We start from the raw sequence: 24,725 nt of genomic DNA, 5'->3' as shown, positions 1-24,725 counted from the left end.
CTGTTTCTAAGCCAAAAACGTTTTTTCAGGCCAAACTACTTCGTTAGGACAGTCAGTTCCAACCAGAAATGAAGATATGAGGTGCAATTTAAACATTATGTGGGAAAACACCTAATTTGCATACGTTAGGTCAAAATTTGGTCAAAATTCAGTTTTTTTAGGTCAAGTTTCAAGTTTGTCACTGTACTGTGTTAGTGGTAATTTCGTTTCCTAAGTCGAGTGAGAGCTGACTCGTCATTTATCGCAAACATATTTTACGCAAAGCCGGTATAGGTCTCCATTGATTTTATAACGATGCTCCTTACCTAGATCCGTCATGAGCTTTTGCATGGTATGTCTTGATTTTAGTATCGAACGCTGTGCCAAGTCTCAAGGTTAATGATTAGGGCAGCAATTTCGTTATCAAGGTCGAGTATGGTAGAGATGTGCGCTGATCTGACTCTTAGCCTACCTAACGCATTGCGGATTTCACGCAAAAGCCGGTGTATCTGTGTTAACGCTAACTGTGTTCCATACTGAGATAGGTGATGAGATGGTGATATCATGAAACAGTTTACTAACATCCTCGGTTTGCATTCAAATATTTACTTTTATTTTATATTCTCCAATGTCAATTTCACCGTGAAATTGTGGCCTTCAGGCCATTTGCTTACAATTACAACCCGTGTCAAGCGCGATAGCTGTTTCGTTTTCGATGGCGGCTAACAGCTGATCGCTTGATCAGCCTATTCCTCAGTAAATTTTACGCAAAATTCGGTGTTGGTCTGTTCGTATTAATTTTGACAGTGTACGATACCGAAAACGGTCATGAGCAGGCCGTGTTATTTTTGGCATTTCAGGAGCCAGATGCCAAAACTGCCAAAAATAAAAATGCCAAAAATAAGCAATTTTTGGCATATGCCAAAATAACACGGCCTGCCAAATAGTGCATTTCGTTCATGGTGTTGTGTTAACAGGACCGCTTTACAAGCGAGAAGAGCGTTTGTGAAAGGCAGGTTTCTTAATCTGGGTCCAGACTACCCATTAGGGGTGAAAGCATGGCGTCCTAAATGGTGTGGGTACAGCGAGATTGAACGGTTGACTGCATTTGGTTTACGTCATACTTTCCATTTATCCAAAGGCATTTTTACGACCACTTTTGACCGGCTTGTCGAGCGCTAAATTTGATAAAACGGGTATCAATGAGAAGCTGCCGCAGTACTGATTATTAAAATATTAAATATATTCTGCTCATGGAACTGGAACCCCCAAAATCAACCACGATTTTTGCATCGCGATCGAGTTGAACATGGTGACGCAATAAACTGTCTGGCTATTTCTGAGCTGCATAGTCTCGTTTTGCCAGACAGTCTTGTTGCGTCAATGTTCTTAAACAATCTAACCTTCCCAGGACTCTTCCATGCGAGTTGGTAATATTAAAGCCAACTGAAGTGACAAAAGTCCTCCGAAAATATATCGGTAGACTGAAGGAGAAATGATAGTCGGGCTACTAAATAGAATGTGTTAAGAGACAACACAGGAAACTCCTGGAAAAGGATCGGGAAGAAAATTCTTTCCGCGATGAGATCGATGGCACTGGCGTAGCGATCTCTTTTCATGATGCATAGAAGCCGGTTCGGCCCTCCAAAGATTTTGAAGCTCTGAAAACCTCTTGTGGATGACTGGCAACATTCTTTCCCTCAGCGGCTACTGTTGAAGCCGATATTTCCCAGATTCGCTGGGCGAGAAATGAATTTAGGAGAAACTTAGCTGACCTGAGTTTGGAAGCACTGTTACAGTGCAAACGATTTAAGTCTATTCAACAGCTGTAACAATCAGCTGTTGAGCGTGTTCGTTAGGCTTTTCTTTCTTTTTTTTTGCTCATTGGCACCGATTCGGGAGGATAATGCACATTTTGTGGTTTTGTTTGATATTATTAACCTATGAAATCGTTAGGTTTTTTCTTCTTCTTATTGTTCGTTGGCACTGATTATACGTGGATGCCGCACATTTTGTGGTGTCTTTTGACAAACTAGCCCAAATAAAGCGTTTTTGTGATTAATTCGAGGCTGAAACCATCTATTTAGAGGACGATGCCAAAACTGCCAAAAATAAAAATCGAAAAATGCCAAAAATAAGTTATTTTTGGCAGTTTTGGCATATGCCAAAAATAACACGGCCTGGTCATGAGGCTACTTCTCGATGATTTCATGTAACAGTGTACCAAAGTTTTCGGCTTTCATCCACGTATTTATTCGGTAATATATTTTCCAAGGTGATTTTGCAACAGACATATATAGACGCCATAGACCAGTGGTCGGGAACCTATGGCTCGCGAGCCATATATGGCTCTTTTGGGTGTAAGATATGACTCTTTGACAAATATTTATTTTTGTACTGAATTGGTCAATATTGCAGCGATTTGTTAGTAAATCTTCATCATGGCCGGTATAATTATTCTCGTGGCAGTATAAACATGTCTTTGAGAGGTAAAGACAATGTCGTCTTCAGGTTTAGGGGATCGAACCCTCTCTTTTCAGAATCATCAAATTTAAGTTACTGTCATGAGGGCGGCCAATATCACTCGCGAATTCTATTCACCCGGCTCGAAATCTTGAATTGTGCGATACGTTGATTAATCAAAGAGCATAGCATGGTGACGCTCATTTCAAAACGCAGTTTTCAAATACGCATCGTCTGCCTGATCTACGACGCGAAATGAACTGCTGTGGAAGTCACAATTACAAACTCGAATTACAAACAACGTCATAGCTACTCATTCACGTTATTGATTGGTAAGAATATAGCTCTGTGTAGTACTGGCGATAAAATGTTGGCTTGTAGCGCAACGTTATGTTACCGCCGAATACTTTGAGAATTGAGAAGTCGATAAGCATTTAGATTTTCAGAATCAGTGTTCGAGTCACATTCGATTAATATCAGTTATAATAAATTCTACGTTACTTACGATGAATTACGTTATCAATGGTGAGGCTTGATCCGTCTTATGCCTTATTTACCTCTCGTCGCGAGCTTTATTTTCGTACAATAAATACCAGTTTTTACATGAAAATATGGCGCACGCGAGGAAATCCATGTAGTGAGTTCGAATTGGTGCTATAATGACATCACGAATTTTCAATTGTGACGTAACAGTTGATTGGCATGTATGGCTCACTGGGAGTTGAGATGGAAAAAATAGGGCCAATATGGCTCTTCGGACAACAAAGGTTCCCGACCACTGCTATAGACCGTAAGCCGTATGTGTCGTGTGACAGTCTCCAGCCTCAAGGCCAAAATCTCCTGTGCTGTACCGGGACCGAATTTCCGAGGCTGCTATCCGTAGTTCTCAGGGTTGTAATGACTCGAGTCATGACTCGACTCGAGTCAGACTCGAGTCACGATTTTTTTATGACTCGACTTGACTCGAGTCATTTTCTTGAAATGGGAAAAGGACTCGACTCGACTCGAGTCAATATTTGGATTGACTCGACTTGTACTCGAGTCATTACGCATGACTCGACCCAAGTCATTGACTCGGCTTATTTTATATGACTTGAAGATGAAAAAATTTGCGAATCATAATGGCTAGATCAACGCATCCGACGAATTCTGCCGACATCGCTATTTGTCACCACTGCTTTCGTTGCACTTGTCTGATATCAGATATTAGGGATGGTGTGAACGTGAGGTTCACGTTCGCGTTCTGTGTGTGAACCTCGGAAATTTTGAGGTTCGCGTTCACAACAGAACCTTGGTAGGTTCTGCATTGTGAACCTTTCTCACATATCACAATTTTCGCCTCATTATAACATCTTTGGTTCAAATTTATTGCATTTCAACTGCGGGGCTCTTTATATGACCGAGAGAGTGTAATGGTTATGCGACCGGCTTCTCGAGCGGTAGGTCGTGGGTTCGATCCCCGGCCGGGTCATACCAAAGACTCGAAAAATGGTATCCGCAGCTATCCTGCTAGGCGCTCAGCAATCACGGATAGCATGGAGGAGAAAAAAACGGGGGCGCAGACTCCGGCGCAACGGGGGCGCAACTCCGTCGCCAAAGCATCTCGATGGTGCAGGCGAGAAAGAATATCATATCTCTCTCTCTCTATGCATGGTGCTGGCAGCATAAACAATCGACACTAAACGAGCATGCACCTTGACAATCTCAAAAGTTTGCTCGAAATATCCAGTGAATATCTATTAGTGACTCTCTGCTGTGAGCTTGACCCGCAATCACACAACACCGAGAGCGAAATTTACTACATGTAGTGAGCGATGATGCTTATTCAACCAATCAATGAGATTGATATCGTTTTCTGATGTAAAAATCTAGCAGGCGATGACATCATATGTTTACTTATCCTAAAAGTCAAATCCGTGCGATTGCGGTGTTGGCTACACCTGTATAACTTGTTAATGGGGTAATATCGGTAGCAAGTATAGTAACCCGTTTTGCACTCTGCTCAATACCCAGACGCCGAATATACTGTCCGGTCTGGACTAGACAGTTAAGGCGTAAGCTTATATTCTCTGGCAAGTCCTCGTCGAAATTGTAGGCAAAGCGACGGAAGATATTGATTTTATGGGATCATTTGATTGTCTCAGTTGATACATTTAGCGACGTTTAAAACATCAATACTTCAGTCAAGTACTTCAGTCAAATACTTCAGTCAAGTACTTCAGCATGGTGGAATTGATGTGACCCGATTCGTCGCTAGGTATCGTGTACAAGTACATTAATATAGGCTGTCACTTCATCGAAATATAGGGTTAAAATTATCAATATGACGTCACGTGACGTCATGAGGTTCACGTTCGCGTTCACACAGAACCTTTCAAAAAGGTTCGCGTTCACACGAACCTGAACCTTTCAGAGGTTCACACCATCCCTATCAGATATGCCGCCGTAAAAACAACAGAAAATGATACATAGTAGCAATGCATTGCACAAAATCGTCCAGTGATGAAGAGGTAATAGATCCTCCGCAATTAAAGTACTCAAGACTTTTCAATTATACAAGCAAACAATTGAATCAAAGTTCAATTAGAGCCAATGAAATGACTCAGATGGTGAAGAGACTGATAAGCTCATGTGTAGATTTGAAGGCGATGATTCTTTGCATTTTTGGGCGACTAGAAAGAATGAGTATTCAATGCTCTTCAGTGTGGTTCAAAAATGCTTGTCAATTCCTGCATCTAGTGCACTAGTGGAACGTGTATTCAGTAGATGTGGATTCATTCTACGGCCATGCCGCTTTAACATATTTGAGGATCTCCTTTCCACATTAATATTTTTGAGGTGTAACTCATTGATTTGATCTGCTGTCTGTGAAAACACACAATGCCCCTCGTCCATTTGACGTTTTGTTAGGTATGTGCATTGTGCACGTGAGTAATAATGAATGGCTAATGTTGTGTGATGTTTGTACAATATGGCTGTTCTAAAAGAACTTCTTTTTTATTTTACTGGGTGGTTACTTGATAAAATTTTTATGTTGCATAAAAGGAACACTGAATCTGGCTTAATTTGAAAAAAATGGAATCAATAATGTGAGAGGAGAATATTTTGGATTTGAAAATAAATGGAGTATTTTAGTGAGAAATTCTTTCATATAATATAATTACATAGTAGTAAGCCGACTATTTTTTCCTATCCAAACCATTCTACTCTAATAACTTCACGTTTTCTAGTTGGAATTGAGTCAAATTTGCTATGAATCATATTTTACACAATGTAACAATATCATGAGATAGCCGGTAAAATTCGAAAATCTCTATTTGTATTAAGTCTAAAATTTTCTTTCATAGCATTGCTTTCTACTGGTTGGAATTGAGCCAAATTTGATTTTTTAGGCAATCTAGCAATTTTAAGAAGTAGCCGGAAAATTTGAAAAAATGTTTTTGAACAGCCCATTGTACAATTATTTCTCCAATGCTCTAACTGCGATGTAGTCTGTAATGCAATTGGGAAAACCTTTAGTATAATCAAAAGGTATCTGTTCTGTTGTCACTGCACTATGCACATAGTTGCATGCACGCTTTTACAGCATGCTGGCCTGTTGTAAATACCTCTACATAAACATGCATCTATTGATTCTCTATCAACTAGTATCTTGACGTGAATTTGTTGGTTCTCTATATGTAGACGTGAATTCGTTGGTTCTCTATCAGATATTCGTGAGCTATCGTCGATGTGTTCATAATAAAAACTGAATGCTTGTATTGGTGATGTATCAGACTGACAAGAGAGATATTTAATTTTAAATTCTAAGATTAGTAAAGTTATCTTTAGCATCGGTAAATGAGGTCAGGACCTGTCCGTTATCTGCCTAAATAAACACGTGCCAAGACTCTGATAGGGACAAAATGAGCATGTTTCGCAAACAGGGAATTCGATATCACCCAAGCAGGATTGAAAACATGAGTTGAACATGACTTCAATGCTGTGACTTGGACTCGACTCGAGTCATAACACGATGACTCGGACTTGACCCTTTAAACGGTGACTTGGACTCGGACTCGAATCTGTGATGAATTGAAAATGACTCGACTCGACTCGAGTCAAAACCACAAAAGGATGATTGACTCGTGACTCGGAACCATGTGACTTGGTTACAACCCTGGTAGTTCTTCAGAATTATGTTTTGGATTCAATATGACAAGTCCAATCTATGAGATAACAATTGCGTATGTGTCCGAACTCGTTGACCTTTCCAGTTAGGCTTACGCAATCTCTCGACTTATAGTCATTTCCATTTCTGCAGATAATTAGTCAGGTAGAGTGCGAACATGAACCGTGTCGAATCTTTGTTCCGTAAGCCGTTTACGCAGTTACCACACTTCAAGTCACAGCTCACCGGCAGACCTCTCGCGGCACATATGTTAAAATCACTGTTGTCGGGAAGTTCATGTTACTATAGATAACTAAGGTAAACCGGTTTACCTTAGTTATCTATAGTGTTACCGTAGTCCGTACCACCAAGTTACTTGTTTACGTTGGAAAACGCCATTGTGACGTCATCTTGATAAAAAGTCGCTTGCAGCCCTTGCCCCGCCCACCACCCGATATTGTCACGAGCCGCCACTGCAAAAGGGCTGGTTAAGGTGAGCATGAGCAAGTTTACGACAACGTACGCTGTAAGCTCCGATCACTTTGTTTGCGATCAATTTATTTGTGATATAACAATGAAGGTTCGGTGAAACGCACAACCATTTGGTGATTGGTTAGCAATTCGAACTCACGCAAGATACAGCGATTAGGTCGAAATCAATTACTTGATGACTTGAAATGGACTCGTAAATTTTGCTTCGAGTCACGAGTCAATCTGCACTTCTGAAGCACCGAGTCAAATACCAACCTTGGTGTTTAACTGCATTCGGACATGTCTTTGAAGAGTCACGTACGATCGGTAAAACCACAATCGTCGAAGGTACAGCCTACATACCCTACCCGCGAATCTATTGACATGGTTTTTGTAATGACATGACACCAAGCACTAGGCTACATGCTATATATATGCAATATTTATATACAATACATATCTGTACATTCACTCAATCGACTCCTCACCAGGACCGAAGCAGCAGGGCCCCTATAGGGTGATAAACCAAACTTCTGACCCCCTTCCATCAGCCTGTACGTTTTTACCGCTGCTTATTAACGATATTTGTTGTGCTGTTTAGTGTGTCGGTTTAATCCGCCTAAACCAGCGGTTCCCAACGTGGGCGATATCGCCCCCCAGGGGGCGATTTGGCGGTTTAGGGGGGGCGAAAATGACGAAGGGGGCGAAAATGGACAAAGGGGCGACAGGGGGCGATGTCGCGTCAAAATATTTTTTATTTATTTTTTGTCAACCCACGGAAATTTAGTTGCAAAAGTGTCAAATTCGACATCGAGCTGAAAGTTGACACAAAATTTCGGGGACGATGATCGGTGTTGCGCTTGAAAAGGGGGCGATGGGTCGAAAAAGGTTGGGAACCACTAGCCTAAACGGATTACTTCATGATGGAATCGTTCAATCTGATCGGGAATTGCATATAAATTGCTATCTATTTTTATCGTCTCCCTGCTCACGTAATCAGATTTACCGGTAGAGCTGAGTGGAAAATGTAATGACTTCGTTACATGTTGTGATCTCGTGACCTCCTGTCTGCTATGTCAAAATATATTGAGATGGCCCAAACGTACTAAACTAAAAGAAGCACACGGTTTCAAATTGGTATTTCTTCAACTGGCAAATAATATTTCTTCGCGGGATGACATTTATCGTCTTGTAGGGTTTCAGATTGCCAGGACAGGAACATTCGGCGCCAGCCATTTATGCGCCCATGGACACGGGCAGTCAAGCCAGGGTTGTATAACCAAGTCACGAGGTTCCGAGTCACAAGTCAATCTCACTTTTATAGTTTTGACTCGAGCCATTTTCAATTCACCACCTAATCAAGTCCGAGTCCAAGTCAGGGAGTAGAGTGTCGAGTACGAGTCCAAGTCATTGTGATGACTGATCAGTTCCGAGATAATGTCATGCGAAACCAACTTTTTGCGGCCCTGCTCGGTGATATCGATAACTTCGCATTGATAATATACTAATTTTCCTCACTTTTACCAGTTTTTGGTAGCATTTTCAAGCACCAGTTGTGATAGACGAAATAACAATAGTTTGATAAATTTACTATTCTTCGAAATTACAATGAAATGCCTGTCTTGGTAGACCCAGTCTCGAGTCATATGACTTGGTCCGATTCATGCGCAATGACTCGAGTGCAAGTCGAGTCAATACACAAATTGACTCGAGTCTAGTCGAGTCCTTTTTCATTTTTAAGAAAATGACTCGGGTCAAGTCGAGTCACCAAAAAATCGCGACTCGAGTCATTTCAACCCTGAGTCGAACATATACGCATGTATTTGTATTATACATACATCGAAGTTTTCGGTCAGTATAAGGGCAGTCCTTTTCGGTTTTCTCGCTGCCGATCGTTCTGGCCCACTTCTCGGAGTCGCATGTTACGTGGCCTAAAACTTCATAGGTCTAGGCGCGGCAATGGCCGATATGCCCATATCTATAAACCTGCGTCTTTTTTTTCTTGGGGTATCCAATAATGAAGATATATCGCACCATGAAATCACGCGTAGTGCGAGTAAATTTTGCATAAATTATTCAAAAAATGCTCTATAATTTATGTTAATTCACGAAATAATTTTGGGCCCCTCGAGCTCGCCCCCCACCCAATTGGGGGCGGGGGTTGGGGTGCGGCAGATCAGGTCCTGCTCCTAACTACAAATAATTAGTGACCTGAAATAGACTCGAAATGGTAAGAATTCAGATAATTTGACGTAACTCGAGTGACCTGACTTGAAAACAAAATAGGAATGACTTGACTCGAAAGTGCTGGTGACTTGATCGCCAGACTGGCGGAAATGTTCAAGAATTACAGTAGGCTAATAACAACTAACAACCATATGTGATTCCATGCTATCCCGTAATAACCTACGACACGAGATATCCAAATGTGGAAATTACTTTGTTAAAAAGCCACTACCATTCGTCCTGTAATTGCCAACTACCGTATCGGATACAATTATTAAGCGTGAAATCAAAAATACGTTGTGATTCCGAACTAACAGACCCCTTGAAAGCACAAAAACCTCAACCTAAGACCCCCCACACACACGCCAATCACACCAAGTTATAGTAAAGAATAAAAGTATACTTTGCATCAACTCTTTTACATTGTACACATAGTAAAAATATCAATTTTAGGCAACCACGAACAGTCGAACACGGGTATATTTACACAAATTTATATCGGATCAATTCAAAGCTGACGTCGTACCATGTCATCGCAGCGCAAAATCACTCGTGTGGAACGTATCGTGACGTCGAAGTTTAAAGTCAGCGACATCGCAAGTTGGCAGTTCACGGATTTGACATCGCGGTTTTCCTTTATACGGATATTAGCAAATCGACACAGTAGCAAACGACATATTAAGTAGGAAAATGATTGTGTACGGGATGGTGTCTTTTCCACATCGGTCGAGTCAATTGTTCTCGCTGTCGGGCGCGCGGCATTCTTGCATCTAAGAAAGAGTTCACAGTGCAGATGTGAGCGGAAATGAGATTTTCAGACGCGAATGGCGAATCGAGGTGGTCAAAAAAGTCAGCGTTGCTACTGAAGTTAAAGTTAACTAAACATATCTTTGAAGCTTGCGCGTATTTGCAGTATCATTCATCAGTCATTTTGCGTAAGTGACAAAGATATCCATTGCACTTGCGAAAGTAGCCACTTCCCATTTGTTGCTATAAGCATGCGACCACCCGACCAGATATACTTTTTAAAACCCATTACCCTAGTACTGCTTATGAGACATTTCATTTTCTACTTCAACAATGCTGTTAAAGTAGCAGTGAAAGTAATGCTACTAAGGTACAAGTGCATGGCAAGCCGCAAATTTCTACTCAATTACGACTAGAAGTAGAAAATGGAAGGTATGACAAGTACACGAGTAAGCAGTTTCAAAACGTAGATTTGGTCGGGGGTCGAATTATTTTAGCAGTTAGTCCGAGGTGGCTATGCCTTCGAAATTGCAATGTGCATCTTCGCGACTAACGGGAAACGACTGATGAGTTAATGACACTACAAATAGGTGCAATCATGAAATATGCACTTCGTTGTCGTGTATAGGAGCAATTTTACCCTGTGTTTATGACAGTATTCTGCTGCAAGGCATCGTTATAGGTCAAATTCGTCAGGATCACAACAAGTCACAGTCTGAAATCTGGGAAAACATGAATGCTTTTGACCATTTTTGTTGTCGTCATATTTAGCTTTATGTAACATTATCTTGCCGTGGGGCATCCTTTGTATAACCAATTGCATAACACCGTTTCCTAATAGATGGATGTGATACGAATAACTGTTTTTATGCAATCGGATTTCAAATGCTGCCCGGCAGGGGGGTGTTCTTGGAACAGGTTCGATATGATGACACAATCGGTTACCATCGCATAAACAAGTACGACACGATTTTGCGGTTATCTTGCAGAAATGAAACAAGCTAGCGATGACATCGAAATCATCATAGGTGGTCAGTAGGGTTGTCCAAAATTTGGAATATCTCAAAAAGTCTCCGTGATTGTGTCTCATTCTATAGATTATTGATAAAAAAAAAACATTTTACCTGAAAGAAGCTTACAGGAAAGCCGTTAAGATTTCGGCCAAAGCGTTTGAAAGTAGCTGCTCAAGAATGGGCGTGCCACTGACCATAGAACGGCGAGAAGACTAGTAATCAAATAACCACGGCTCTTGATTGGCTAATCGGCTATGCTTCAATGACTACGGCAGCAGCAGCTTGCTGATTAGGTATTCAAGAAGTCTGCTACCGGCGGGGATTCTGAGTGCGCATTGTTAGTAGTTTGGTTAGTAGTTCACTGATGGTGGATCCGTACTGAAACGGGGAATTCGTTCACCACTTACATAAGCGCCTTTGCTTTCTCTCGATGAAAACACGACATGTAGGCTTCAGCCGTTTCCTTCACAATAAAGCAGTCATGCTGTAAAAGCTTCTGTGAAGCAGGTGTTGTTTGTTCATCATGTATTTCGTACCTCAACATGTCCTGAATTAATCTTAAATCATCACCTGCCAGACTACTAACAATGCGCACTCAGAATCCCCGCCGGTAGCAGACTTCTTGAATACCTAATCAGCAGGCTGCTGCTGCCGTGGTCATTGAAGCATAGCCGATTAGCCAATCAAGAGCCGTGGTTATTTGATTACTGGTCTTCTCGCCGTTCTATGGTCAGTGGCACGCCCATTCTTGAGCAGCTACTTTCAAACGCTTTGGCCGAAATCTTAACGGCTTTCCTGTAAGCTTCTTTCAGGTTAATTGTTGTTTTTTATCAATAATCTATAGAATGAGACACAATCACGGAGACTTTTTGAGATTTTCCAAATTTTGGACAACCCTAGTGGTCAGTGACAAGTACTTGTACATTTCGAGATACTCAAGTACCTTTTGTCTGCTTTCACTACATACTCAAGCAGATATGTGTTCACAAAATCACACTACTTCCATTTCTACTAAACAGTTTTTGACGCATAATTACTCCGTTTTCGTACTTTGACTTTTGTGACGTGAAATAGTTTCTGGATTGGTTTGTATCACTTTTCCGAATGAAATTATGCTAACAACATTATATGTGGTATAGTTGTATACATTTTCGAATATCGCTCCATTTGAGGTGGCATCGGTTGTTTTGTTATATCGCGACGACTTATTATTCCATGAAAATAATTATAATAAAATTTTGCAATTTCGAAAGCATAGTTCACCTACAATTTACTAGTAGTAGTTTGCGACTCCTCGACCAAGTCTACTTTTTAAAACTACTTACTTGAGTACTTTTCGAATATTCCATATTCTACTTCTATAATTGCAGCAGTTTCAGTATTCGAAACCGCCACCTCTACTTGCGAATGAATAGACACACGCGGCATTACATCCACTTCTACTTGAGTAGCAATGGTAGAAATTTACGGTATTACTTCTACTTCTACTTGAGCACCAATACCGCTTTGGCCACCCCTGTAGATCATTGAGGCTTATACGAAGAGTTGGTCAAAGTAGTCAACACTGCTACTCCAGTAGAAGTAGAGCTACAAATGACGCCGTAAATTTATTCGCAGTTTTCAAGACATGTAAAAACTACTTCAATACGTAAAAATTGGAAGGTCAGAAAATTAGATTTGGCGAGGGGTCGAAAACTTTTCGCGGTACTCTTACGACTAACGCAAAAGAATTATCGACACTACAAATATATAGAATCTTCGGAATATATTCTGATACCGTGATACAGCGGATATCTCACGTTCTAACGACAATGTCAATCACAAAATAGATGCAATATTATCCCAAAACTTCTTTCTGCTTTTCAAATTACAAATTCAAGTAGAAACGGAACAAGAGAGGTCTAAGAACATAACCACTTCAGTGGTTACTAGGCAAAGCCTATAATTTAGCCTTCTGATTAAGTAATAGTACATCGTTACTGACCATGACCAGCTCTGCTGAATAGGGCTGGGCAAAATCGAATACCTGAGAGATTCGTTCCCGAATCGAGTATTAACAGTATGAATGACTACAAAGTCCTGCTAATGCCAGTTATACATCACATTGAGTATAATTTGGTATTTCTTTCGACCATTGACTACTCGAATCATTCTGTCCACTAGTCCAGCGCTACTGCTGATAAGACACGACATAGAACTAGCACGGCCCGCGAAATACTCACATACGGCGTCCGCTGACCGAACTTGCTCCAAAACGTTACTTTGCATTTCGTCACGTGACCGCTCCGTTCATCGAAGCTCTTGCAGGACTCGAACGGCGGAGAATATAAATGAAGGCTGACTGCGCGCTCCGTGTGCGACTTGTTTTCGACGCGGTGTAGTCCGTACGAGTCTAGGCGAGAAAAGAGCTGGCTGTGAAAAATGGCCGGGCTTGAAAGCCTAGCGCTGAGCATGGGGCTTCGATTACAAAATCGAGACTTTTCTTCTATTGTTCGATACTATTGGATCAATGTAGAATCGGAGCCGCTTTTGCGGGTTTCTCAACAAATACGACTTGAAGCATACACAGCGCCGACAATTGACACTTCTATCCTTGAAGTACGTTCTTATTTGCACGGTTGGCGCGGCATACATTGCTCCCCTTTTCTGTTGTTGAGTTGGAGATAGTGTACTATACATACATGGGTGGAAAATAGGTGTGTTTTTCAGATTTCCACCGTGCCGTAGGGTGTAAATAAAACCCTCGCCCTATTCTGGTACTTCATTAGGTTTCACACCAAGCATTTCAGTGGGCGAAAACGAGTCGACCACACCAGTTCCAACGGAGATATACCCACGGGGTGCAGAGGGCTCTGATTTAGAGAACCATCTTTATGCGCTTTCTTAGCGTGACACAATAAAAACAAAACACACTCGGGACATATCTCCATACGAATCGGTGTGTTTGGTTTGTATTCATCAATTGGAGCTGGTGTGGAAGCGGAATTTGTACCACAAAGTGTCGTTTACCTGTTTTACGCACTACGCTGTATTGGAAATCGGCGATTTTCAATTACAGTGTATAACCACTGTCGAATATATCAGCCTACGACCCTGGTTTAATCACCGGGGCCGACTGCAATTCTATTCATGAACATGTAGTATAAGCCTACGGACGATTTGCACCCGATACAGCCGACGCATACGATATGCAATCAATGGTTGGAACCCTCGAAATCGTCGTCGGTTCAACAGTTATAGTAGGTAGATATAGAAATAGATCATTGGTACGGAATGGATGTTCTGATGATGATGACCGCCGACCGTAAAGATGATTCATAACGATGAAGTCCTGGTCAAAGGTGATTTACGTCTGTTCAAGACGGGAACGGTAGCCTATTTCGTCAAAGGGGCCATATTTACCCAATGTTTTCAGTTGTCAATGTGATTTCACCGTGACGTCACAACTAAATATTCATGACGTCAGGACTAAAATTAAAAAACAAAAAAACAATAAAAAAACAAGTTTAAATAAGGGTCATGTTTTAAATATGTGTTCTTTAAACTGTTTTTTTTGTTCTAAATGCAGCCGTAGTTATAACTGTAACAACCCTAAACATCGCTAAATCGTAGGAATTTGAAAGTCAAACTATAACTTCGAAGGATACAACAAAACACCCTGGTGACAAAGCCTTACCGTTAATGTATCCGACTTCATTTTCCTTTATCGAGAATGATTGTTTTTCGGTCATGGGGGCGCGCCTTTTCTTCTTCTTCGGCCAATCGTATTGAGTCTCGGTCAGACTGCCGCTCAGCATTTTGTAAAAACAATGGGCGTCTGCGTGGTCGTGAATTGAACTGAAATTCAAGGAAGCGCAACTAACTCACAATTCCGACCCATAAATTTGACTGGGAAAGATATAAAAGCATATAAGAGCCGGGAATTATGATAAGTGTTTGTAATATTGTCATTTCCGCGGACATGCGGTGTGAAATATGTGCGGCTATTCAGTCATAGATCGATAAAAACTCGTTAATCAGTATGGGCATTGGGCATGCATCATTTTACGTAATACAGCTGCACGGTAATCAAGGCGGATATATCACGTGATATAGAGTAGGCCTACTGCGTATCCTGTTGTATTAAAACAGTGTATTTTCACCTTCATTTTTACAGCAACGCAAACTCTTATCTTCTGTGTGAACGGTGGCGACAAAACTCGTAGCCGCATTTACAGCTAATACCATATCACGAATAAAACAATTTGAGGAAACATAAGCAGTCAATTTAACTTATGCTAGAATTATACTTGGCTTGGTCCTTTCATTGTTTAGCGTCGCACAATTGTTGAAATAGTAGTTGGAAAGTGAAGCGGACATATTCCAGTCCTCTTATGGCGGGGGCCTAAATACTTTGCGTCTGTGATCACCAACTTGAGTTCCGGGGAGGCCACGCATATCAATTTTAGGAGACTTCTACACAGGTATGGGTAGGTTGAGAAAGTCAAGATTTATTGAGATAGTTAATCGCCCGAGTCGTGAATAAACACGTTCTAGTTGATTAAATCTGTCCCAGAATGTCGTTGTTATATTGCAAAAAGTCGACATCATCCAAATGGAACGACTTCAACTTCAGTAGTGTTGACCCAGCAAGGAATTATGCCAGTCTGCTATAATTCTTTATTTCGTTGAGGAAAATTGAAACATGCCGAGTACAAGAGACGCAGATCTTTTAGACAAAAATCACTGTCGCCGTTCATCTGTAGGTGTCTAACACTACACATTCGCATTTACGCAGAATAACAAGACAAGGCCCAGCATGATGCGTTTTTTTTGCACTCAAGTTGAAGCAATGAATCATACCATCAACAGGTAAGAAATTTGTTTGCGCCATCCCGTTCTAGTAATCAAAACTCCGGTGCACCCGCGTGCAATATTGATTTCACGGTATTATCTCCACGACCGAGACTGACCGGCGATTACAATTCCGTGAGTTCGTAACAAAGTTGTTTACGGGAATTCCAAATCTCGCTACGAGATCATAAATTAAAGGAGCGAAAACTAACAATCAGATTGCTGCAGCAAGCCCGTGACTTACGTATCGAACTATCAAAAGCTGGATAAATCCGTCCGCGACGGTACGCATGATTTCATTGGCTAACAAAACAAGGCATGTACTAACGCCTACGCGCCTGATTGGTTGGATTTTGCGCTTATGTTGTGTGTGTAAAAGCAGGGCTGAACAGATTTCCGAGAATGTAACCACAGATCCACTCGAGTGCTTGCACTTACCTGCCGTGTCCTTCACCCCAGCATAGTAATATCAGGTTATATTTTCCGTTGCCCACATCAACCAGGTTCCGTGTGTATCTAAAGACGAAAATACGGCGTCAATAAACCCCGGTCGACATAAAATAATAATGGTTCAATAATAAAGGTTCAATCGAGTTTCGAAGGTTGACACCGATTTCAATTCGATGATAACCGTTGTTGTTATTATTTCGGCAGTGTAGCGGAATGATAATGATTGCCTCCTGCATAAATTAATGACACGGGAAAGCTCGGTTTGCGTCTAGCCCAAAGGCAAAGCGAAGATCGAACTGCAAAACAAGCACTGCGCACGGTGTTCACAAATAGATAAAATCGTATACAAAATTTGCAACGTAAAATATAGTGAGAGCATACAAAATGCATTTGGTACAAGTGAGATTATTTTCCGATGGAAGGCTATATGCGACTGTGGATATCACACTTGCTGACCTAAGCAATTCCTGTTGAGCAGCAAAGATTGCTGTTTTAAACGCGAAGGAGTAATGATCGCAAACTTATCTCGCACCAAATCTAGCCAATAATGTCGTATCGTTCAACAAATGAAGCCTTCCATCAAAAAGAGGTTTGATGCATTCTTTGATAGCGACGAACATGGACATGGCATATTACATAGCAATTCAATGTCGGACGTTTGTCTGGGTTACGCCTTCCCCACGTCTCTGCTCTTGCGGCGTCTTTATAAAAGAGCCCGGAGAATGGCCAGATGAAGAACGAATAGAAGGAAATAAGGAAAAGGCCGAAATTCAATATAGAACACTGTCAGTCACATCGGCCGTAAATACCATAGTGAATCCTGTAGACTGAGGTGGATGTTAGATTTAGAACCGCACTTGGTCGCTTCGTGGCATCGCGCTATCTGCCGTTCAAGTGTTCACAAGTTTACATACATATCATTTTGTCTGGTGTGTTGCATTGAACATTTTCTGTTATCAGCGGATAAAAACATGAGAACCTCTGATGATGTAGGAGACTACAGATCTGCCCATGGCTGATATTTTTCGGAATATCATTTCGCTGCGTCCTGGCACGTCAATGCGTTTCATGCCAACGAATAGCGTTTAATATCGAATTTACTAGTCACAAGCGCAGTACACGTAATAAATGAGCACGTCAGAAACTATCATGTCTGATGTCGCTTGTGATATTCGTTTCGATTTAAACGACTGAAATTTGACGGTGCTTCATGCTAGATAAGATGCAACACAAGTGTAATATCGAATTGCATTGCCGGTTCCTAGAGTGATTATTGTGTATAGGTGGCCGTAGTGTAGGTGTATGTCTCACGTGGTAATATCAAACTAGGCAGATACTCGAGACGTAGTAACATATTTACTGCCTTATTTGCAGAAAGCTCGTTGAGACTACCAGCGTCGTTCACGTATCTACGTAAATACGCAGAAGGACAGCTGACTGTTTCCCGTGATTACATAGAACTTGTTGAACACAGATTTCAAGTAAATAATAATAATTAATGCGCGGTCCTATAGTGACATTTGCCTACAAGATAAACATAAGGGTATATGGGGTGGAATGTGGAGGGTGCTAATATACTGATAAACGCCAATTTTTTTCCGTAAAGTAGTGGATATTCTGAATTGTTCACAACCTTGGACGATTGAAGTGAATATGAACAGAAATGATGGCTGCAATTTCAAAGCGGGTGAATTTCGAAATTCTTCGAATTGACTCTTATACAGATCCCTAACAGTCTTAAATATCCGGTATACTGCCGTTAATCTGAGTACAAACTACAGGCGCGGCACTGATAACATTAATCGGCATACAAACGATAAAACCGATTAGTTATCAACCGACTTGTATTAGTCTAGTACAAAACTAACCTGTGTGGATCAAATTTAGCATATTTCTGCCATTCGGTAGGGTTGCTTTTGTATTCTCCCATATACTTTTTGACCTGGTCCACGTCGACGCGATCCTCGGCGAAAAGTATCCTCAGTCCTTCGACCATGTTATCCAGTGTATTCGGCTCGGGCAGTTCGACGGGTTTTTTCTTGGCATAGAAGACCTCTTGTTTGTCCTCCAACCCGAAATGACTCGTGTCCATTTTCTCAATTTCCAGCGCCATGTCAACAGAGCTGCGGTAAGTTCTGTTAATTATAACAAGAAATGAACACAACGTTATCGTGTTATCGGTATGACTACTCATTTCGCACATCTTGATAAGCCATTTGCAAATATATACCATCAATCAGAGAAGTACGGCGTTGTAATTTCGCTGCGCCCTTACGAAACCATCCTTATAATTACAACCCGGAAATTGAGAAGAAACAATAATTAAATTGATTATATTCCCATCCAAAACAGATATAGCACCAACTGAAACACTGCAATCATAAACAGCAACACGAACATGATTGGAATTATAGGTGAGTTACATCGCAATTCTGGTCAAAAGCAGCCCAACTTGACACGTTTATTTAACAATTTATAGTGAAAGGTCCTCGCTGCAGCGTGATGAAAGATTCACCGATGTGTGCATTGTGCAACCGTAACGATGTGAATAATTCAAATTTAACGGCACTCGCTGACTCGTTCATATTCTCGAGAAATGTCGGTGCTAGACTGCTAGTTGACACTATCCCTGCATCCTGTCGTGAAAACCTTGGACCAAGCGCGTGCCTTTTATATTTTGAATAATATATTGAGAGTGAGCCCGCAAGCTGTCTTTCGAGTGTTTCGGGATCTTACTAAAATTTACGATTACTCAGATAACAATTTAGAGCGCTGTATCTACTGATCAGAGCGGTACGTCCACGTCGTTCGTGCGAGGTGCACCGTTCATAAATCCGTTGCTCGCTACTACAACATCGCGCGATACAGACACGACAACGCACAAAACTACACAGCGTGACTTCCATTCGATCGTATACTAACTCTGACCATATCAATATTCCCAATACACTCAACTTGTACGGTACACGAGAGAGATAAGACAGATCGTCAAGAAAAAAATGGAGGATCCGAGACGAGCAACCCGCCTCTGAGTGTTATCGGTAATACCGAGCTCACGTGCAGTCAATCCATCTCGCGCCGTTTAGTATGCCGTTATATGACGCTCTACTTCCGGGTATGATATCGGTTTGCATGAGCAATTGAGCATGTGCAATGTGCAAGAGAGCTGATCCCTTCGATGTTGAATTGCGAAATATTTATCCATATGCGAAACCGATGAGTAAGAAATAAGCAAGTGATATAAAAAACCTTCACAGTTTTTCTGCAAAGTGATTGATATCGAAGTCAGAAAATGAAATCGATGTTGAAATGGTGAGCTTCCAATCAATATAGTTTGATTCTATTGACACGCCTCCGGGCCAATGTTCCCTCTAATTTTTCACGAGTCTGCGCGCTCTCACCAGCTCACTGCGCGGACCCTTGGACAACAGTACGTAACGACTAAACAAAAAGATCATCACTTCGGCTTTCTTGTGCGCGGCACAGATTTTTCTGTGCGTGGCGACTTTGTCATCAGTGCGCGGCCGCGCGTACGCCCAGCTTAGAGGGAACATTGCTCCGGGCCTATACCTAATCAGCGGCTCTATTATCTTTGAACGCTCAAAACAAAAATGTACAATGCGATACATGGGAGATGGGACACAATGAAATGGTGCCTAAACGAGTACGACAAAGTACATTCTCTCAATCTGGCAGCCACTTCTTGCCCATCGTAGCAGTATCCGATCTTGATCGTTCGACCGTCTTTATTTATAGACGCTCGTCTTTTTACACTGCAGGAAGAATTTACTTGCTCAGTTGCTCTCACAAGGGGTTGCATAATTCGTATTCAATGTTAGTCGCAATGGTCAGCTCTATGGCATAAAGACTAATAAAACCAGATACTTTCAAGGTATAGTCAGCATTAGGGATGGTGTGAACTTGAGGTTCACGTTCGCGTTCTGTGTGTGAACCTCGGAAATTTAGAGGTTCACGTTCACAAACGAACCTTGGTAGGTTCTGCACTGTGAACCTTTTAATACATTACAATTTAGACGTCATTATAACATCTTTGGTGGAAATTTATTGCATTTCAACTGCGGGCCACTCTATGCATGGTATGCATGGCGCTGGCAGCATAAAAAAACAACACTAAACGAGCATGCACCTTGACAATAACAAACTTTACCTACTTTGCTACAAAAGTTTGCTCGAAATATCGAGCTTTCTGTTTGTGAATATTTAGTGACTCTCTGCTGTGACCTTGACTCGCAATCACTCAACATCAAGAGCGAAATACGCTACATTTAGGTAGTCAGCGAATGATGCTTATTCAACCAATGAATGGAATTGATATCGTTGTCTGATGTAAAAAGTCTAACAAGCGTACGGGGTCCATCTCGACTTCATATGTTTATTGTATCATAAAAATTATATTCGTGCGATTGGGAGTGTTGGCTACATGCTGTATAACTTGTTAATATCAGTAGCCAGAATATAGAAACCCGTTTTACACTCTGCTCAGTATCAACGTAGCAATACACCGAATACATTGTCCGGTCTGGCCTTGACAGTTAAGGCGTAAGCTTATATTCCCTTGCAAGTCCTCGTCGAAATTGTTGGCAAAGTGACTGAAGATATTGGTTTTATGGGATTATTATATCATTTGATTGCTCCAGTTGATACATTTGGCGACGTTTAAAAAGTCAGTATCTACTTTAGCAGTGTGGCATTGTGTGGCCCGAATCGTTGCTAGGTATCGTATACGTACATTAATATACATCACCTGACTGAAATGTAGGGTTGGAATCATCAATATGACGTCATGTGACGTCATGAAGTCCACGTTCGCGTTCACGCAGAACTTTTCAAAAAGGTTCGCGTTCACACGAACCTGAACCTTTCAGAGGTTCATACCATCCCTAAGCATCACTATTACTCAAACAGAAGTAGCGCGGCAACGCCGCAAATCCACACTCAACAATAAGTTGAAGAATCAATTTTGAAGACAAGTCAAAACTATTTCAAGTGAAGATAGAAAAGGAAAGGTCGACAAAGTATTAAGTAAGTAATTTCAAATAGTAGATTTGATCGAAGAGTCGCATGTACTTTTAGCAGTTGGTGTGAGGGGGCGACCTTCGAAATCGCAAGATGCATCCTCGCAACTAATGCAAAAGGGATAATGACACTACAAATAGGTAGAATATTTTGAATAATATTTAATTACCCTTATACAAAGGCTATTTCATGCGGTTATGGTGACTATTTATGAAGCCAAACTACTTTTTACTTTTCAAAATCCAAGTTGTAAAAAGTAGTTTGTCTAAAAAGCGGTTAAAATATATAGTGCGCACTTGAGTACGTCGGATAATTACGCATAAAAGCTACTTGATTACTTCGGACAAATAGAAGTAAATCGCTATCTGTCACATAACAAGCATATTCAACTTTTTGCGGTTCATGTTAAACTATAGATCTAATAAGACTAATAAGGTCTAATAATTGTATTGTAACCAATGTTTCCTCTAATTTTTCGCGATCTGCGCGCGCGCACTCACCAACTCACTGCGCGGTCCCTTGGACAACAGTGCGTAACGACTAAAAAGAAAGGTTATTACGTCGGATTATGTGTTCGCAGCTTGGATTTTCTGTGCGCAGAGACCGTGCCAGCACTGCGCAATTGCGCACGCGCGCAGCTTAGAGAGAACATTGTTTAACACCCCGACCACTATAATAGGCTTCACCAGAGAACGTATAGAAGGACCTTCTATATTCTTTGGGCTTCACTAGTTCACTCACATGTGGTCACTAAATGCTTTCGATTTCTGACGTCGTGCCAACTGAGTTGTGCCGAATCTCGAACTCTAGTTCTGTAGAGCTCAAGTTCTAGACTCCCTGGCGTAAATAAATCCGGCGCGATTAGTCATTGCACAAATCATACGAATGAATATTCGTGATGTAACTATATACAGTGCTTACCATGCTCGTTGAAAGGTTAATGTTAAATCATAGTGTGGACACAAGCAAATCTCACGGCTCAGTGAAATTGGTCTTCGTCCCACTTTCCATTTGGCTAAAGGCAATTTGACAGTAATTTTTGACCGGCTTGCCCAGCGCGAACTTTGATATTGTGACGCAACCATGCCGTCTGAGCAGCTCAGGAGCCGGTGCGCACGAGAGTGAGAGTGTGAATTCTCAATTGGTTGCGCAGCAATGGCCAATCCGCTTGCGGTTTGCTCTGCTTCTCACCTGCTCCCAGACGGCATGGTTACGTCGCAATACCAAACTCCTTCACAATGCAACATTCAAGGCTAATTTTGGGGGTTCCAGGACCACGATCAGAATAAAATAGCTTTCGGTTGATACCCGTTTTATTAAATTTCGCGGTCGGCAAGCGGGTCAAAAATTGCCGTCAAATTGCCTTTAGCCAAATGGAAAGTGTGACGTTGACCATGGTCACCGAGCTGTGAGATTTGCTTGTGTCCACATCATATAGGGCACTATGGTTAAATGAACTCTTAAATTCGAGGTTTTATGCGGTCAATTCTATGCTGATGGAGAACTCCTCCTGCACTAGTAGGTCAAAGGAAATGGACGACGAATAGCACGTGGCTGCTGCCAGCAAGACCGTAACACTACCATGCCAATACAGTGGACCCCGAGCCCCAGAAACCCATTTAGTTTGAGATCCACTACTACCAATCGCCTCGGGCAGAATATATAAAATTATATCGTAACCGAATTGTTTAATTCCACTTTTTAGAAACACTCAAATATGTTCCGCTCTCATTAGTAACTACTCCAGTGCAATGGATTTAGGATAATTCAACATTTTAAAACCAAACTACTTACTTTTCACACTTCCTGTTTTGTCAATTATTAAGTAGTATTGGGATATATTATATTATTATTGCGGGTGAAATTGCACCACAATTTGTGACTTCATTCATTGGTTATTTTACGTTATGGTCGCCAAGATCCATCTTGCAAATTTGAAACTGTATTTGGTGATGGTCTGACAAATGGCTGCAATGGGATTAGGGGAACTTTTTTTACAGCTTTCGACAGCTTCCTATAGATACTCAGAATATATGTACTATGATGTTTTAAGCTGCTAGGAGAGATTTTATAGTGCAACTTTTCTTTATTTTTCATGTCAATTTTTACTGCAACTTTTATCAAATATTGCGTTAAAATGTAAAGGAGTGATATAAAAACATGCATAGTATGGTTCTATATTCTCTTTGATGTGCAAAACAAAGCTATATGATGGATTAGCTGCATCTCACTGTTACCTATGATACAATGGCTTGCAAGCAAGAAGTTCAACCACCCCTGCCAAGCACGACCGGGCCAGAACAATATGTAAATAGATCACTTTAATAATTCTGTCGTTTCAATTTGAAATAGTTTCCCATTTCACGAGCGCCCAGGCGAGACCGCCGACAATTACATTTTCACTCTTTCCTTTTATTGCCTTTGTTAAAGTCCCCGAGAGTGAGTTTTTCTGTAATGCCTTGAGTCAAGTTTGTAGACCTAAGCAGTTTGGGGTGTGTTATTTGACTTGTTTTAGGGTGAGGGGGTTATCGCTATGCTGTTTGACTTTTAGGGGGAAATAATTGCGGAATTGCGGAATTTCTTGCTATGTACCGAAAAAAATGTAAGTTTTGGCGGTTTCGCCAGACCATGCGTTAAATGGCAATAAAGTAACAAATTTTACAGCTCTGGAAGAACTAGGTTATGCAACGTAACCTTTAGAGCAGTGGTTCTCAACCGGGGTTCGCGAAGCATTTTCAGGGGGTCCGCGAAGCCTTAAAATAGTTGATAAGCTAATTTGTATTGTTTTTAAATTTGGAAAATCACGAGTCAGTTACGCTTCATTACTAATGAGACTCCAGAGCTCTCATCAACAAAATGGTAGTCAGAGATGAAATAGCCTATCCTACCGTGCAGACTCATTTTAATTGCTAAATCGCCATCAGCCTACGGACTGTTTTGAGATGTTTTGTTGGGGATTGTGAAAAAAAAGTTGGATGAGTAAGGTGTTTAGAAAATGTTTACAAAAATCCATTTTCGCCTGCGATATATAAAACCGTTTTTCCAAAATAACTTCAAGATAAGCTGCTAGATCAGTGGTTCTCAAACTGAAGGGCGCGAAGCTGCGGCCAACTGAAAGCTGTTTCTTGCTCGACGCGGTTTACCTCCAATTCATGGTTGTTGCCCTGTGTATAGTCCGAATTTCATATTTAAGAACTCTCTCATCAACAGTATAATAACTATAGGGCCATTTAAAGTCATATTTTTTTATATGCATCAGTAAGTCGTGCGATCAATTTTAACGTAAAAACCGCATCGCTATGGGGTATATTAAGAAAGTTATAAAGTCAAATAAAGCCATATTTCCTGGTTAGGTC

At 41.2% G+C, this 24,725-nt stretch overlaps 1 protein-coding gene across 4 annotated transcripts in view; it reads right to left on the bottom strand.

The window, feature by feature from the left end:
* Window positions 1–9,668: 9,668 nt before the first annotated feature.
* LOC145442189 (cysteine dioxygenase type 1-like) overlaps window positions 9,669–24,725 on the bottom strand; it is a 32,898-nt gene continuing 17,841 nt past the window's right edge. For 3 of the 4 annotated variants that reach the window (XM_080320090.1, XM_080320088.1, XM_080320089.1), the window contains exons 2-6: window positions 18,201–18,467; window positions 16,321–16,398; window positions 14,726–14,886; window positions 13,272–13,441; window positions 9,669–10,059 (exon numbers count right to left, since the gene is read on the bottom strand). In XM_080320090.1, coding sequence (XP_080176216.1) covers window positions 10,021–10,059; window positions 13,272–13,441; window positions 14,726–14,886; window positions 16,321–16,398; window positions 18,201–18,445 — 693 coding nt within the window. In that variant the 5' untranslated portion in view covers window positions 18,446–18,467 and the 3' untranslated portion in view covers window positions 9,669–10,020. Of the gene's footprint in view, window positions 10,060–13,271; window positions 13,442–14,725; window positions 14,887–16,320; window positions 16,399–18,200; window positions 18,468–19,389; window positions 19,482–24,725 lie in introns of those variants that run through there. The other variant, XM_080320087.1, reaches the window with a different exon arrangement.

This window comes from Botryllus schlosseri, chromosome 7, assembly GCF_051294905.1.
Source record: "Botryllus schlosseri isolate E-star chromosome 7, Bs_hap1, whole genome shotgun sequence".
NCBI lineage: Eukaryota > Metazoa > Chordata > Ascidiacea > Stolidobranchia > Styelidae > Botryllus > Botryllus schlosseri.
The sequence above is the reverse complement of the archived record's forward strand: the minus strand, read 5'-3'. Positions and strand labels throughout refer to the sequence as shown.